Raw genomic sequence first — 19811 nt, forward strand, 5'->3', positions numbered from 1 at the left:
TTTTTGTTTCAATTTGCATAGAGCAAATTTAATTTAAAAATAATAGCAGTAATTATACAGTAGACAAGGTTAGTTCCATGATACAGTACATATGAGTACAATGATGAAGATTCCCTTTTTTAAATATGATACATAGTATTTTATCCTAATCATATGCATCATCATCACAATGTTTTCAAGTTCTTTTACTTAACTCAAAATGAGATGTAGCTGTAAGACATGTCCATATAGATGAACTGGCATCTATGATATGTAGAAACGTAACAAAAACATAATTTGTCAGGACAGAGCCCTATATACTCAATAAGCCCTATTTTTTGTCTTCCAAACATGAACATCAGCCTCTATTTAAGTCTGTAACCACTTGCCTATCAGTTTGTCAACTATCCTACGCAGTGCTTAAGTTCAACTATCCCAGAAACAGCCATTGTTGGAGGTTTAAGTCAAAAGTGCTTAAAGAAAAAGTCAACTCGTTAGATTGAGTGAGCTATCGGTGGGGGGTGGGGCAGAGTTGATCCTTCATGGTCCTTGTGTGGGGCTGTTTTACAGTCAGTTGCATTGATAAGTTAACCATCTTCAGAAACATTCTTTTAAAAAGGACAGTTTACTTTATGTGAAAACATCAACAACAAAAATCAGCTATCCCTTTAAGACGTTTACACTATGCTCCCATGACTACTGTTGATAGTTTAGATACATAACCACATCAACCAGTGTAGCATTGGGAGAACATAGGAGACTTAGCATGTCTAGACAAGGGGACTAAATATTGGACTAGGCCTAAACATTTTCCACAAAGCAAAAACATGTATAAATGGAATGCTGGGACAAGAAGCAGGAATTCTCTGTCTGGACAGAAATACTTTCATTCTTGTGGAAGCTATTGTCTTTAAACCTCACATTCTTATTCAACCTCTTCATTCAATTGCATTAAGGGTTTGCAAATGGGAAAAAACTGCCAATGGACGGAAATCAGTGACTGATTTGTTGACTGGACGGTGTGTTACTCTATAGTAAAGTACTCTAAACTCTATATTAAGAGGACGTAACAGTGCATTGGTCCATAGCTGTAATGCAATCTACACATTGATAAGCAAAAACATAATTTTGTTTCAGCCTTCAGGAATAACATTGTAGTACTGTAGTAGTATAATTGACAGCAGTAAAGGGACAGCACACAAACAAATAAAGTTAACATGAAATGCTTAAGCTGCAGTTAAATTAGTGTGGGTAAACCAACCAAAAAACACCTCACTTAAAGGGATAGTTCAGCGATTTCACAAGGTCATTGACCTATCCCTTAAAGTCAAATAACATATCTGTACCTCAGCAGGTGGATATAGTGATTCTGTAACTATGACACGGCATCAAACTTACTGTAGCCCTTAGAAAGGGAAGTTGTGCTTCAGTCAGTGGACACCATGCTAAGGATAGAAACCACACAGTCCAACATGCCCAAATCCTTCAAGACGTTTTTTTCTTTCTGAATCTTGCAAACAGGAATTTCAATGATGGTCTGAGGGCATCTCAATATCTAGCAGGCTTTTTGTGTGCCATGCAATGCAGTGCAGAGAGGTTGTTGTTCATTCAAACATGGAATTGTTAGCTAATGTTCCTGCAACGTTTCTGCAAACCAATCTAATGATTTCCTACAGGAAGTGGCTTCAGTACCATGAATCTATTACATAATTTACATCCGACCAAAAAGGATGAGCAAGCGTTAGAGCATAGCATTTACCCTGGCATGGCATTAGCATGGCATTTACCCTAATAAAGAAAAAAAAATGTGTTGATTTGTTTTACAACTGCCTCACTTGAAGTGCCTCATTGTATATTTCAATCATATCAGTGACGAACAATACCCACTGTGCACAATTGTTTAGGGTCACAGTAAGAATCATATGAGGAGACAAATTATACATAACAAAAAAAGCTGCATACAAGTTCACAAAAAGGTCTGTCACACATTCACAACCCTGCGTGTCACACATTCACAAGGCTGAGTTGTATTGTACAGAGCAGACCACTCATATCCAGTGGTATCCAGTTGTTTACATGGTATTTAAACGTCAAAGACAAAAAAGGGGTAACATCTAAGATTCCTTAGATGTTAACTTAGATGTTCCCCCCCCCCCCCCCCAAACCGAACTCCCTAACCTTGCCTCTGGACTGACCTAAATGTTCAACACACAAACTGATTGAACAGAAGAGAAAGGAGTGGTTGATGGTTAAGACCCAGGCTTGGATCAACGGGTCCAGTCTGGTTGGCGGTCCAAGCCCAGCGGGGTTAGAGGGAGCTGGGGTTACATGGCCACGTTGAAGTCCGGGTGTCCAGGGATTCAACCTCTGCTCCATCACTGCACAGCGTCTGTCTGTGTGTGTAGATCAAGACCTGATCATAGTTCAGTGGCGCGTCACATAGTCGAGTCCATGTACACAGGTCATCCACACAGAGTGGAGAGATACACACGACAGATGGACAGACAGAAAAAGAGAGAAACAGAGAGATGGAGCTCCCCCTCTTCTTCCACCTCGCGCCATCTATTTCCTGCTGCAGTGCTGGAACTGGGCGAAGCTGAGGAACACCTGTTCCAGGGAGATCTGGCTCACAGCGTAGTCGTCGATGTTGTACTTCTCTTTGGCTGCCTCCAGGGTACCAAACACCTTGGGGAGGATGGGGGGATGAAGAGAGGGGAGAGAAAGAGGGAAATAAGAGGGTGAGTCAGTGCTTAGCCTGAAATCAAAAGCTGTATCTGACAACGTCAATAGTGTGGAGTAGTCAGATACAAATCGAAGGCAAATACACTTAGTGCCAAGAGTCATTACATTCTTCCTCCACTAGATATTGCTCTTACACAGTCTAAAAGACATTACAGTCTAAAAGACAGGTTAGCTGACAGGTTAGGTCTCCACTAGATATTGCTCTTACAGTCTAAAAGACAGGTTAGCTGACAGGTAAAGGTCTCCACTAGATGGTGCTCTTACACAGTCTAAAAGACAGGTTGGCTGACAGGTAAAGGTCTCCACTAGATGGTGTTATTACAGTCTAAAAGACAGGTTGGCTGACAGGTAAAGGGCTCCACTAGATGGTGTTATTACAGTCTAAAAGACAGGTTGGCTGACAGGTAAAGGTCTCCACTAGATGGTGTTATCACAGTCTAAAAGACAGGTTGGCTGACAGGTAAAGGTCTCCACTAGATGGTGTTATCACAGTCTAAAAGACAGGTTGGCTGACAGGTAAAGGTCTCCACTAGATGGTGTTATCACAGTCTAAAAGACAGGTTGGCTGACAGGTAAAGGGCTCCACTAGATGGTGTTATCACAGTCTAAAAGACAGGTTAGCTGACAGGTAAAGGTCTCCACTAGATGGTGCTCTTACACAGTCTAAAAGACAGGTTGGCTGACAGGTAAAGGGCTCCACTAGATGGTGTTATTACAGTCTAAAAGACAGGTTGGCTGACAGGTAAAGGGCTCCACTAGATGGTGTTATTACAGTCTAAAAGACAGGTTGGCTGACAGGTAAAGGTCTCCACTAGATGGTGTTATTACAGTCTAAAAGACAGGTTAGCTGACAGGTAAAGGGCTCCACCTAGATGGTGCTCTTACACAGTCTAAAAGACAGGTTGGCTGACAGGTAAAGGTCTCCACTAGATGGTGTTATTACAGTCTAAAAGACAGGTTGGCTGACAGGTAAAGGTCTCCACTAGATAGTGTTATTACAGTCTAAAAGACAGGTTGGCTGACAGGTAAAGGGCTCCACTAGATGGTGTTATTACAGTCTAAAAGACAGGTTGGCTGACAGGTAAAGGTCTCCACTAGATGGTGTTATCACAGTCTAAAAGACAGGTTAGCTGACAGGTAAAGGTCTCCACTAGATGGTGCTCTTACACAGTCTAAAAGACAGGTTGGCTGACAGGTAAAGGTCTCCACTAGATGGTGTTATTACAGTCTAAAAGACAGGTTGTCTGACAGGTAAAGGTCTCCACTAGATGGTGTTATTACAGTCTAAAAGACAGGTTGGCTGACAGGTAAAGGGCTCCACTAGATGGTGTTATCACAGTCTAAAAGACAGGTTGGCTGACAGGTAAAGGTCTCCACTAGATGGTGTTATTACAGTCTAAAAGACAGGTTGGCTGACAGGTAAAGGTCTCCACTAGATGGTGTTATCACAGTCTAAAAGACAGGTTGGCTGACAGGTAAAGGGCTCCACTAGATGGTGTTATCACAGTCTAAAAGACAGGTTGGCTGACAGGTAAAGGGCTCCACTAGATGGTGTTATTACAGTCTAAAAGACAGGTTGGCTGACAGGTAAAGGTCTCCACTAGATGGTGTTATTACAGTCTAAAAGACAGGTTGGCTGACAGGTTAGGGCCAAGGAGAAGGGTTAGGGAGTGAATAGGGACCGGCTGAGAAAGAGAAAGAGAGATAGTTACCTGTGCCCAGGTGAGAGTCTTGTCAGTTAAGTGGTAGTGCACCATGCCCTGGTGTTCATCTGTTAGTAGACTTCCTGTGGAGAGAAGGAAGTGATGTCATGTTAGACCAACCCCCTAAACCAGGTATTCCCAAACTGAGGTAGGGCGTAGCCTTGTTTCACTGCCAAAAATAAAATTAAACCATCTAGTGTTCATCGAAACAAAAACACAATGTCAAATACAGGCAGCCTAGTCAAATAATTAACATTCAATCACATTAACCATTACTCTCTCACGACAAAGCCTATTCCCCCTCAGGAAACTAAAAAGATTTGGCATGGGTCCTGAGATCCTCAAAAGGTTCTACAGCTGCAACATCGAGAGCATCCTGACCGGTTGCATCACTGCCTGGTACGGCAATTGCTCGGCCTCTGACCGCAAGGCACTTCAGAGGGTAGTGCATACGGCCCAGTACATCACTGGGGCAAAGCTTCCTGCCATCCAGGACCTCTACACCAGGCGGTGTCAGAGGAAGGCCCTGAAAATTGTCAAAGACCCCAGCCACCCCAGTCATAGACTGTTCTCTCTACTACCACATGGCAAGCGGTACCGGAGTGCCAAGTCTAGGACCAAAAGGCTTCTCAACAGTTTTTACCCCCAAGCCAAAAGACTCCTGAACAGGTAATCAAATGGCTACCCAGACTATTTGCATTGTGTGCCCTCCCGCTACTCTCTGTTTATCTTATATGCATAGTCACTTTAACTATACATTCATGTACATAGTACCTCAATTGGCCCGACCAACCAGAACCAGTGCTCCCACACATTGGCTAACTGGGCTATCTGCATTGTGTCCCACCACCCGCCAACCCCTCTTTTACACTACTGCTATTCTCTGTTCATCATATATGCATAGTCACTTTAACCATACCTACATGTACATACTACCTCAATCAGCCTGACTAACCAGTGTCTGTATTAGCCTTGCTACTCTTATTTTCAAATGTATTTTTACTGTTGTTTTATTTCTTTACTTACCCACCCACACACACACACACCTTTTTTTCCCCGCACTATTGGTTAGAGCCTGTAAGTAAGCATTTCACTGTAATTTCTTTCACCTGTTGTATTCAGCGCACGTGACAAATAAACTTTGATTTGATTTGAAACCTTCACTCTTGCGCAGACATTTAGAAACGAAATATGACGAAATTTGAAAAATAAGCCATGGGAGTTTGAGCTAGAATAGACGACTTTTGAGTAGTAAGACATGTATAAAAGCAACAGATACCATGAATAAGAAGGGGCTAGAAGCGTCTTATATGGTGAGCTACTGAGTGGCTAGGACAGTCAAGCCCCATACTATTGTGGAGGACTTAATTCTTCCTGCTGCCGCGGATATGACTGGAACAATGCTGGGGGAAAAGGCCTAAAAAAAACACACAGACAATGTCTTCATCAAACAACACTGTTTCACGACGCATCAGTGACATGGCAGGAGATGCTTTGAAACAATTACTTCTTTGCATACAAGCCAGTGAATTCTATGCGTTACAGCTGGATGAATCAACAGATGTGGCAGGCCTGGCACAGCTCCTGGTATATGTCCGTTACGTTTATGGGTGGGTAAATTAAAGAAGACATCCTCTTCTGGAAACCACTGGAAACCAGGACAACAGGAGAGGATATGTTTAAAGTACTGGACAGCTTTGTGCCATCAAATGGACTTTGGTGGTTAAGATGTGTTGGTATCTGTACTGATGGCGCAAAAGCCATGACAGGGAGACATAGTGGCGTGGTAACGCCTGTGCAAGCAGTTGCTCCCGACGCCACTTGGGTACACTGCAGCATCTACCGAAAAGCTCTTGCTGCCAAGGGAATGCCTGACAGCTTGAAAGACGTTTTGGACACTACAGTGAAAATGGTTAACTTCGTTAAAGCAAGGCCCCTGAACTCTTGTGTATTTTCTGCATTATGCCATGATATGGGCAGCGACCATGTAATGCTTTTACAACATACAGAAGTGCGCTGGTTATCAAGGGTTATCAAAGTATTGACACATTTTTTTAATTGAGAGAAGAGCTTAAAGTTCTCTTTACTGACCATAATTTTCACTTGTCTGACTGCTTGCATGATGACAAGTTTCTCATATGACTGGCCTATCTGGGTGATGTTTTTTCCTCGCCTGAATGATCTGAATCTAGGATTACAGGGACTCTCCGCAACTATCAATGTGCGGGACAAAATTGAGGCTAAGTTGGAGCTCTTCTCTGTCTGCATTAACAAGGACAACACACAGGTCTTTACATCATTGTATGATTTTTTTGTGTGCAAATGAACTCAAGCTTACCGACAATGTCAAATGTGATACAGCGAAGCACCTGAGTGAGTTGGGTGCGCAGTTACGTAGATACTTTCCCGAAAGGGACGACACAAACAACTGGATTCATTATCCCTTTCATGCCCTGCCTCCAGTCCACTTATCGATATCTGAACAAGAGAGCCTCATCGAAATTCAGACAAGCGGTTCTGTGAAAATGTCATTTAAACAGAAGCCACTGCCAGATTTCTAGATAGGGCTGCGTTCAGAGTGTCCTGCCTTGGCAAATCAGCTGTTAAGACACTGATGCCCTTTTGCAACCACGTACCTATGTGAGAGTGGATTCTCAGCCCACACTAGCATGAAAACTAAATACAGGCACAGTGTGTGGAAAATTATTTAAGACTGAGACTATTTCCACAACCCAACATTGCAGAGTTATGTGCATCCTTTCAAGCACACCCTTCTCATTAACCTGTGGTGAGTAATTCACAATTTTCAATGAACATAAAGTTTTATATGTAAGATGGCTAAATAAAGCGTAAAATTATTGATTATTATTATTTGTGCCCTGGTCCTATAAGAGCTCTTTGTCACTTCCCATGAGCCGGGTTGTGACAAAAACTCTCACTCATTCTTATGTTTAATAAATGTGTCGTATAGTGTGTGTGTGGCAGGCTTATTACAATGATGGCCCAAAAAAAACATTTGAGAGTGTGCTGACCCTGGTGCTAGAGGGGGTACGCAGCTGGAGGAGGGTGAATGTTTGAAGCGGTATGGGACTATAAAAACTTTAGGAACTACTGCCCTAAACCATTGACAGTCAAACATCTTGGATTATCTTTGAACCAGCCTCAGGGGGTGGGGTGCATACGTGCTCGTGAGTATTTGTGCATGTCTACGTGTGTGTGTGCGTACACTATGCGCGCCTGTATAAGTTTGTTTGTGTGTGTACACCCGTGTATGTTCATGAGTCTGACTCAGAGTGTGTGTGTGTCTCTCTGACCTGGGAAGGTGCTCTCGATGAAGTCCTTGAAGAGTTGCAGGTCGCTATCCTCCACCTCCTTGTCCACTCGTACTTTAGCCAGTAGTGTGTAGCCACTGCCAAACTTACTCTTCAGGTGCTGGGGACTGCCCAGACACTTAAACTGACCGTTCACCATCACAGCCAGCCGGGTACACAGAGCCTCACATTCCTCCATACTACAGCAGAGAGAGAGAAGGGGAAGAATAGTGGAACAAAAGAGGAGAGGGAGAAAGATAAACCAAGCACGACAGCATCTATTTTATTCTCTGAGTCACTCTGTTCCTTTCTGTGACACAGTAATGACTGTACTGGAAGGTGGAGGACGGTGATAGTGGCGATGAAGAGGATGGTGTGTGCGTGTGCTATGCTCACCTGTGAGAAGTGATGATGATGGCCTTTCCAGACTCTCGGGTGCGCGTCACGGCGTCCCACAGCAGTCGCCTAGCAACGGGGTCCATGCCAGTGGACGGCTCGTCCAGGAAGATGACCGGGGGTCCACCAATCAGAGCCACAGCCGCACTCAGCTTCCTCTTATTGCCCCCACTGGAGGTAGAGAGGTAGAAAGGGGGGGGGGGGGGATAGGAAGGGATTTGAGGGAGAAGGGATGGGGAGGGAGAGGGGCAAGAGGGAGAGAGAGGGAGGAAGGAGGAAACGGAGTGTGTTTGTACTCAGTAATATCTTGACATTCATGAGAAATATCTCTAGAGAGAGAAGGAGTAGTGTACACTATAGGACAAGATATATCTCTAGAGAGAGAAGGAGTAGTGTACACTATAGAACAAGATATATCTATAGAGGGAGAAGGAGTAGTGTACACTATAGGACAAGATATATCTCTAGAGAGAGAAGGAGTAGTGTACACTATAGGACAAGATATATCTATAGAGGGAGAGAAGGAGTAGTGTACACTATAGAACAAGATATATCTATAGAGGGAGAGAAGGAGTAGTGTACACTATAGGACAAGATATATCTATAGAGAGAGAAGGAGTAGTGTACACTATAGGACAAGATATATCTATAGAGAGAGAAGGAGTAGTGTACACTATAGGACAAGATATATCTCTAGAGAGAGAAGGAGTAGTGTACACTATAGGACAAGATATATCTCTAGAGAGAGAAGGAGTAGTGTACACTATAGGACAAGATATATCTCTAGAGAGAGAAGGAGTAGTGTACACTATAGGACAAGATATATCTCTAGAGAGAGAAGGAGTAGTGTACACTATAGAACAAGATATATCTATAGAGGGAGAGAAGGAGTAGTGTACACTATAGGACAAGATATATCTATAGAGGGAGAGAAGGAGTAGTGTACACTATAGGACAAGATATATCTATAGAGAGAGAAGGAGTAGTGTACACTATAGGACAAGATATATCTATAGAGAGAGAAGGAGTAGTGTACACTATAGGACAAGATATATCTATAGAGAGAGAAGGACTAGTGTACACTATAGGACAAGATATATCTATAGAGAGAGAAGGAGTAGTGTACACTATAGGACAAGATATATCTATAGAGCGAGAAGGAGTAGTGTACACTATAGGACAAGATATATCTCTAGAGAGAGAAGGAGTAGTGTACACTATAGAACAAGATATATCTATAGAGGGAGAGAAGGAGTAGTGTACACTATAGGACAAGATATATCTATAGAGGGAGAGAAGGAGTAGTGTACACTATAGGACAAGATATATCTATAGAGGGAGAGAAGGAGTAGTGTACACTATAGGACAAGATATATCTATAGAGAGAGAAGGAGTAGTGTACACTATAGGACAAGATATATCTATAGAGAGAGAAGGAGTAGTGTACACTATAGGACAAGATATATCTATAGAGAGAGAAGGAGTAGTGTACACTATAGGACAAGATATATCTATAGAGAGAGAAGGAGTAGTGTACACTATAGGACAAGATATATCTCTATAGAGAGAGAAGGAGTAGTGTACACTATAGAACAAGATATATCTATAGAGAGAGAAGGAGTAGTGTACACTATAGGACAAGATATATCTCTATAGAGAGAGAAGGAGTAGTGTACACTATAGAACAAGATATATCTATAGAGAGAGAAGGAGTAGTGTACACTATAGGACAAGATATATCTATAGAGGGAGAGAAGGAGTAGTGTACACTATAGGACAAGATATATCTATAGAGAGAGAAGGAGTAGTGTACACTATAGGACAAGATATATCTCTAGAGAGAGAAGGAGTAGTGTACACTATAGAACAAGATATATCTCTAGAGAGAGAAGGACTAGTGTACACTATAGGACAAGATATATCTATAGAGAGAGAAGGAGTAGTGTACACTATAGGACAAGATATATCTATAGAGAGAGAAGGAGTAGTGTACACTATAGGACAAGATATATCTATAGAGGGAGAGAAGGAGTAGTGTACACTATAGGACAAGATATATCTATAGAGGGAGAAGGAGTAGTGTACACTATAGGACAAGATATATCTATAGAGAGAAGGACTAGTGTACACTATAGGACAAGATATATCTCTAGAGCGAGAAGGAGTAGTGTACACTATAGGACAAGATATATCTATAGAGGGAGGAGTAGTGTACACTATAGGACAAGATATATCTATAGAGGGAGAGAAGGAGTAGTGTACACTATAGGACAAGATATATCTATAGAGGGAGAGAAGGAGTAGTGTACACTATAGGACAAGATATATCTATAGAGAGAGAAGGAGTAGTGTACACTATAGGACAAGATATATCTCTAGAGAGAGAAGGAGTAGTGTACACTATAGGACAAGATATATCTCTAGAGGGAGAAGAACTAGTGTACACTATAGGACAAGATATATCTCTAGAGGGAGAAGGAGTAGTGTACACTATAGGACAAGATATATCTCTAGAGAGAGAAGGAGTAGTGTACACTATAGGACAAGATATATCTATAGAGAGAGAAGGAGGATTGTACACTATAGGACAAGATATATCTCTATAGAGAGAAGAACTAGTGTACACTATAGGACAAGATATATCTATAGAGAGAGAAGGAGGATTGTACACTATAGGACAAGATATATCTCTATAGAGAGAAGGAGTAGTGTACACTATAGGACAAGATATATCTCTAGAGAGAGAAGGAGTAGTGTACACTATAGGACAAGATATATCTATAGAGAGAGAAGGAGTAGTGTACACTATAGGACAAGATATATCTATAGAGAGAGAAGGAGTAGTGTACACTATAGGACAAGATGTATCTATAGAGAGAGAAGGAGTAGTGTACACTATAGGACAAGATATATCTATAGAGCGAGAAGGAGTAGTGTACACTATAGGACAAGATATATCTATAGAGGGAGGAGTAGTGTACACTATAGGACAAGATATATCTCTAGAGAGAGAAGGAGTAGTGTACACTATAGGACAAGATATATCTCTAGAGAGAGAAGGACTAGTGTACACTATAGGACAAGATATATCTCTAGAGAGAGAAGGAGTAGTGTACACTATAGAACAAGATATATCTCTAGAGAGAGAAGGAGTAGTGTACACTATAGGACAAGATATATCTATAGAGAGAGAAGGAGTAGTGTACACTATAGGACAAGATATATCTCTATAGAGAGAAGGAGTAGTGTACACTATAGGACAAGATATATCTCTATAGAGAGAAGGAGTAGTGTACACTATAGGACAAGATATATCTCTAGAGAGAGAAGGAGTAGTGTACACTATAGAACAAGATATATCTCTAGAGAGAGAAGGAGTAGTGTACACTATAGGACAAGATATATCTATAGAGAGAGAAGGAGTAGTGTACACTATAGGACAAGATATATCTCTATAGAGAGAAGGAGTAGTGTACACTATAGGACAAGATATATCTCTAGAGAGAGAAGGAGTAGTGTACACTATAGGACAAGATATATCTATAGAGAGAGAAGGAGTAGTGTACACTATAGGACAAGATATATCTATAGAGAGAGAAGGAGTAGTGTACACTATAGGACAAGATATATCTATAGAGAGAGAAGGAGTAGTGTACACTATAGGACAAGATATATCTATAGAGGGAGAAGGAGTAGTGTACACTATAGGACAAGATATATCTCTAGAGAGAGAAGGAGTAGTGTACACTATAGGACAAGATATATCTCTATAGAGAGAAGGAGTAGTGTACACTATAGGACAAGATATATCTATAGAGAGAGAAGGAGTAGTGTACACTATAGGACAAGATATATCTATAGAGAGAGAAGGACTAGTGTACACTATAGGACAAGATATATCTATAGAGGGAGAAGGAGTAGTGTACACTATAGGACAAGATATATCTATAGAGAGAAGGAGTAGTGTACACTATAGGACAAGATATATCTCTAGAGGGAGAAGGAGTAGTGTACACTATAGGACAAGATATATCTCTAGAGAGAGAAGGAGTAGTGTACACTATAGGACAAGATATATCTCTATAGAGAGAAGGAGTAGTGTACACTATAGGACAAGATATATCTCTAGAGGGAGAAGGAGTAGTGTACACTATAGGACAAGATATATCTCTAGAGGGAGAAGAACTAGTGTACACTATAGGACAAGATATATCTATAGAGGGAGGAGTAGTGTACACTATAGAACAAGATATATCTATAGAGGGAGAGAAGGAGTAGTGTACACTATAGGACAAGATATATCTATAGAGGGAGAGAAGGAGTAGTGTACACTATAGGACAAGATATATCTCTAGAGAGAGAAGGAGTAGTGTACACTATAGGACAAGATATATCTCTAGAGAGAGAAGGAGTAGTGTACACTATAGGACAAGATATATCTATAGAGAGAGAAGGACTAGTGTACACTATAGAACAAGATATATCTATAGAGAGAGAAGGAGTAGTGTACACTATAGGACAAGATATATCTATAGAGAGAGAAGGAGTAGTGTACACTATAGGACAAGATATATCTCTAGAGAGAGAAGGAGTAGTGTACACTATAGGACAAGATATATCTATAGAGAGAGAAGGAGTAGTGTACACTATAGGACAAGATATATCTATAGAGGGAGAAGGAGAACAACAGATATAGCAAGAAAAGGGCTCTCTGACCTGCAAGTGCCTTACACACACCAGATTAATTATTTTGTATGTGAACAATAGACGGCCTCCTGTAGTATGATCTGTGAAGAGATTTCAGCCACAAAAGTCCACACACACACACACACACACAGTCCCCTCCCCCAAACCAACACACACACACTGTCCCCCTCCCCCAAACCAACACACACACTGTCCCCCTCCCCAACACACACACACTGTCCCCCACCCCCAAACAACACAAATTCACACTGTCCCCCTCCCCCAAACCAACACACACACTGTCCCCCACCCCCAAACCAACACGCACACAGTGTCCCCCACCCCCAAACCAACACACACACACTGTCCCCACCCCCAAACAAACACACACACACTGTCCCCCACCCCCAAACCAACACAAATTCACGCTGTCCCCACCCCCAAACCAACACGCACACACTGTCCACGACCCCCAAACCAACACACACACACACACTGTCCCCCACCCCCAAACCAACACAAATTCACACTGTCCCCCACCCCCAAACCAACACACACACTGTCCCCCAAACCAACACAAACACACTGTCCCCCACCCCCAAACCAACACACACACACACACTGTCCCCCACCCCCAAACCAACACACACACACTGTCCCCACCCCCAAACCAACACACACACTGTCCCCACCCCCAAACCAACACACACACTGTCCCCACCCCCAAACCAACACACACACACTGTCCCCACCCCCAAACCAACACACACACACTGTCCCCCACCCCCAAACCAACACACACAGTCCCCTACCCCCAAACCAACACACACAGTCCCCCACCCCAACACAAATTCACACTGTCCCCCACCCCCAAACCAACACAAACACACTGTCCCCAACCCCCAAACCAACACACACACACTGTCCCCCACCCCCAAACCAACACACACAGACTGTCCCCACCCCCAAACCAACACACACACACTGTCCCCACCCCCAAACCAACACACACACACACTGTCCCCACCCCCAAACCAACACACACACACACTGTCCCCCACCCCCAAACCAACACACAGTCCCCCACCCCCAAACCAACACAAACACACTGTCCCCCACCCCCAAACCAACACACACACACTGTCCCGCACCCCCAAACCAACACACACACACACTGTCCCCCACCCCCAAACCAACACACACACACTGTCCCCCACCCCCAAACCAACACACACACACTGTCCCCCACCCCCAAACCAACACACACACACTGTCCCCCACCCCCAAACCAACACACACACACTGTCCCCCTCCCCAAACCAACACACACACACTGTCCCCCACCCCCAAACCAACACACACACACTGTCCCCCACCCCCAAACCAACACACACACACTGTCCCCACCCCCAAACCAACACACACACACTGTCCCCCACCCCAAACCAACACACACACACTGTCCCCCACCCCCAAACCAACACACACACACTGTCCCCCACCCCCAAACCAACACAAATTCACACTGTCCCCCACCCCCAAACCAACACACACACACTGTCCCCCACCCCCAAACCAACACACACACACTGTCCCCCACCCCCAAACCAACACACACACACTGTCCCCCACCCCCAAACCAACACACACACACTGTCCCCCACCCCCAAACCAACACACACACACTGTCCCCCACCCCCAAACCAACACACACACACTGTCCCCCACCCCCAAACCAACACACACACACTGTCCCCCACCCCCAAACCAACACACTGTCCCCCTCCCCAAACCAACACACACACACTGTCCCCCACCCCCAAACCAACACACACACACTGTCCCCACCCCCAAACCAACACACACACACTGTCCCCACCCCCAAACCAACACACACACACTGTCCCCCACCCCCAAACCAACACAAATTCACACTGTCCCCCACCCCCAAACCAACACACACACACTGTCCCCCACCCCCAAACCAACACACACACACTGTCCCCCTCCCCCAAACCAACACACACACACTGTCCCCCCGCCCCAAACCAACACACACACACTGTCCCCCACCCCCAAACCAACACACACACACTGTCCCCCACCCCCAAACCAACACACACACACACTGTCCCCCACCCCCAAACCAACACACACACACTGTCCCCCACCCCCAAACCAACACACACACACACACTGTCCCCCACCCCCAAACCAACACACACACACACACTGTCCCCCACCCCCAAACCAACACACACACACACACACACACTGTCCCCCACCCCCAAACCAACACACACACACACACTGTCCCCCACCCCCAAACCAACACACACACACTGTCCCCACCCCCAAACCAACACACACACACTGTCCCCACCCCCAAACCAACACACACACACTGTCCCCCACCCCCAAACCAACACACACACACTGTCCCCACCCCCAAACCAACACACTCACACTGTCCCCCACCCCCAAACCAACACACACACACTGTCCCCCACCCCCAAACCAACACACACACACTGTCCCCCACCCCCAAACCAACACACACACACACTGTCCCCCACCCCCAAACCAACACACACACACTGTCCCCCACCCCCAAACCAACACACACACACACACACACTGTCCCCCACCCCCAAACCAACACACACACACACACACACTGTCCCCCACCCCCAAACCAACACACACACACTGTCCCCACCCCCAAACCAACACACACACACTGTCCCCACCCCCAAACCAACACACACACACTGTCCCCACCCCCAAACCAACACACACACACTGTCCCCCACCCCCAAACCAACACACACACACTGTCCCCACCCCCAAACCAACACACTCACACTGTCCCCCACCCCCAAACCAACACACACACACTGTCCCCCACCCCCAAACCAACACACACACTGTCCCCACCCCCAAACCAACACACACACACTGCCCCCCTCCCCCAAACCAACACACACACTGTCCCCCTCCCGCAAACCAACACAAATTCACACTGTCCCCCACCCCCAAACCAACACACACACACTGTCCCCCACCCCCAAACCAACACACACACACTGTCCCCCACCCCCAAACCAACACACACACACTGTCCCCCTCCCCCAAACCAACACACACACACTGTCCCCCCGCCCCAAACCAACACACACACACTGTCCCCCACCCCCAAACCAACACACACACACTGTCCCCCACCCCCAAACCAACACACACACACTGTCCCCCACCCCCAAACCAACACACACACACTGTCCCCCACCCCCAAACCAACACACACACACACACTGTCCCCCACCCCCAAACCAACACACACACACACACTGTCCCCCACCCCCAAACCAACACACACACACACACTGTCCCCCACCCCCAAACCAACACACACACACTGTCCCCCACCCCCAAACCAACACACACACACTGTCCCCACCCCCAAACAAACACACTCACACTGTCCCCCACCCCCAAACCAACACACACACACTGTCCCCACCCCCAAACCAACACACACACACTGCCCCCCTCCCCCAAACCAACACACACACTGTCCCCCTCCCGCAAACCAACACAAATTCACACTGTCCCCCACCCCCAAACCAACACACACACACTGTCCCCACCCCCAAACCAACACACTCACACTGTCCCCCACCCCCAAACCAACACACACACACACACTGTCCCCCACCCCCAAACCAACACACACACACACACTGTCCCCCACCCCCAAACCAACACACACACACACACTGTCCCCCACCCCCAAACCAACACACACACACACACTGTCCCCCACCCCCAAACCAACACACACACACACACTGTCCCCCACCCCCAAACCAACACACACACACACACTGTCCCCCACCCCCAAACCAACACACACACACTGTCCCCACCCCCAAACCAACACACACACACTGTCCCCACCCCCAAACCAACACACACACACTGTCCCCAACCCCCAAACCAACACACACACACTGTCCCCCACCCCCAAACCAACACACACAGACTGTCCCCACCCCCAAACCAACACACACACACTGTCCCCACCCCCAAACCAACACACACACACTGTCCCCACCCCCAAACCAACACACACACACTGTCCCCACCCCCAAACCAACACACACACACTGTCCCCCACCCCCAAACCAACACACAGTCCCCCACCCCCAAACCAACACAAACACACTGTCCCCCACCCCCAAACCAACACACACACACTGTCCCCCACCCCCAAACCAACACACACACACACTGTCCCCCACCCCCAAACCAACACACACACACTGTCCCCCACCCCCAAACCAACACACACACACTGTCCCCCACCCCCAAACCAACACACACACACTGTCCCCCACCCCCAAACCAACACACACACACTGTCCCCCTCCCCAAACCAACACACACACACTGTCCCCCACCCCCAAACCAACACACACACACTGTCCCCCACCCCCAAACCAACACACACACACTGTCCCCCTCCCCAAACCAACACACACACACTGTCCCCCACCCCCAAACCAACACACACACACTGTCCCCCACCCCCAAACCAACACACACACACTGTCCCCACCCCCAAACCAACACACACACACTGTCCCCACCCCCAAACCAACACACACACACTGTCCCCCACCCCAAACCAACACACACACACTGTCCCCCACCCCCAAACCAACACAAATTCACACTGTCCCCCACCCCCAAACCAACACAAATTCACACTGTCCCCCACCCCCAAACCAACACACACACACTGTCCCCCACCCCCAAACCAACACACACACACTGTCCCCCACCCCCAAACCAACACACACACACTGTCCCCCACCCCCAAACCAACACACACACACTGTCCCCCACCCCCAAACCAACACACACACACTGTCCCCCACCCCCAAACCAACACACACACACTGTCCCCCACCCCCAAACCAACACACACACACTGTCCCCCTCCCCAAACCAACACACACACACTGTCCCCCACCCCCAAACCAACACACACACACTGTCCCTACCCCCAAACCAACACACACACACTGTCCCCACCCCCAAACCAACACACACACACTGTCCCCCACCCCCAAACCAACACACACACACTGTCCCCCACCCCCAAACCAACACACACACACTGTCCCCCTCCCCAAACCAACACACACACACTGTCCCCCACCCCCAAACCAACACACACACACTGTCCCCACCCCCAAACCAACACACACACACTGTCCCCACCCCCAAACCAACACACACACACTGTCCCCACCCCCAAACCAACACACACACACTGTCCCCCACCCCCAAACCAACACAAATTCACACTGTCCCCCACCCCCAAACCAACACACACACACTGTCCCCCACCCCCAAACCAACACACACACACTGTCCCCCTCCCCCAAACCAACACACACACACTGTCCCCCCGCCCCAAACCAACACACACACACTGTCCCCCACCCCCAAACCAACACACACACACTGTCCCCCACCCCCAAACCAACACACACACACTGTCCCCCACCCCCAAACCAACACACACACACACACTGTCCCCCACCCCCAAACCAACACACACACACACACTGTCCCCCACCCCCAAACCAACACACACACACACACACTGTCCCCCACCCCCAAACCAACACACACACACACACTGTCCCCCACCCCCAAACCAACACACACACACACACTGTCCCCCACCCCCAAACCAACACACACACACTGTCCCCACCCCCAAACCAACACACACACACTGTCCCCACCCCCAAACCAACACACACACACTGTCCCCCACCCCCAAACCAACACACACACACTGTCCCCACCCCCAAACCAACACACTCACACTGTCCCCCACCCCCAAACCAACACACACACACTGTCCCCCACCCCCAAACCAACACACACACTGTCCCCACCCCCAAACCAACACACACACACTGCCCCCCTCCCCCAAACCAACACACACACTGTCCCCCTCCCGCAAACCAACACAAATTCACACTGTCCCCCACCCCCAAACCAACACACACACACTGTCCCCCACCCCCAAACCAACACACACACACTGTCCCCCTCCCCCAAACCAACACACACACACTGTCGCCCCGCCCCAAACCAACACACACACACTGTCCCCCACCCCCAAACCAACACACACACACTGTCCCCCACCCCCAAACCAACACACACACACTGTCCCCCACCCCCAAACCAACACACACACACTGTCCCCCACCCCCAAACCAACACACACACACACACTGTCCCCCACCCCCAAACCAACACACACACACACACTGTCCCCCACCCCCAAACCAACACACACACACACACTGTCCCCCACCCCCAAACCAACACACACACACACACTGTCCCCCACCCCCAAACCAACACACACACACACACACACTGTCCCCCACCCCCAAACCAACACACACACACACACTGTCCCCCACCCCCAAACCAACACACACACACTGTCCCCCACCCCCAAACCAACACACACACACTGTCCCCCACCCCCAAACCAACACACACACACTGTCCCCACCCCCAAACCAACACACTCACACTGTCCCCCACCCCCAAACCAACACACACACACTGTCCCCCACCCCCAAACCAACACACACACTGTCCCCACCCCCAAACCAACACACACACTGTCCCCACCCCCAAACCAACACACACACACTGCCCCCCTCCCCCAAACCAACACACACACTGTCCCCCTCCCGCAAACCAACACAAATTCACACTGTCCCCCACCCCCAAACCAACACACACACACTGTCCCCACCCCCAAACCAACACACTCACACTGTCCCCCACCCCCAAACCAACACACACACACACACACTGTCCCCCACCCCCAAACCAACACACACACACACACTGTCCCCCACCCCCAAACCAACACACACACACACAC

General features: G+C 47.3%; 1 protein-coding gene across 1 annotated transcript in view; it reads right to left on the minus strand.

Moving 5' to 3' along the window:
• Nucleotides 1–19811, minus strand: part of LOC106595110 (phospholipid-transporting ATPase ABCA3) — a 97248-nt gene continuing 77437 nt past the window's right edge. The window contains exons 28-31 of the mRNA XM_045719865.2: nucleotides 8132–8302; nucleotides 7739–7935; nucleotides 4434–4507; nucleotides 1–2664 (exon numbers count right to left, since the gene is read on the minus strand). Coding sequence (XP_045575821.2) covers nucleotides 2542–2664; nucleotides 4434–4507; nucleotides 7739–7935; nucleotides 8132–8302 — 565 coding nt within the window. The 3' untranslated portion in view covers nucleotides 1–2541. The remainder of the gene's footprint in view (nucleotides 2665–4433; nucleotides 4508–7738; nucleotides 7936–8131; nucleotides 8303–19811) is intronic.

The sequence above is a fragment of the Salmo salar genome, chromosome 06, assembly GCF_965601325.2.
Source record: "Salmo salar chromosome 06, fSalSal1, whole genome shotgun sequence".
Lineage (NCBI taxonomy): Eukaryota > Metazoa > Chordata > Actinopteri > Salmoniformes > Salmonidae > Salmo > Salmo salar.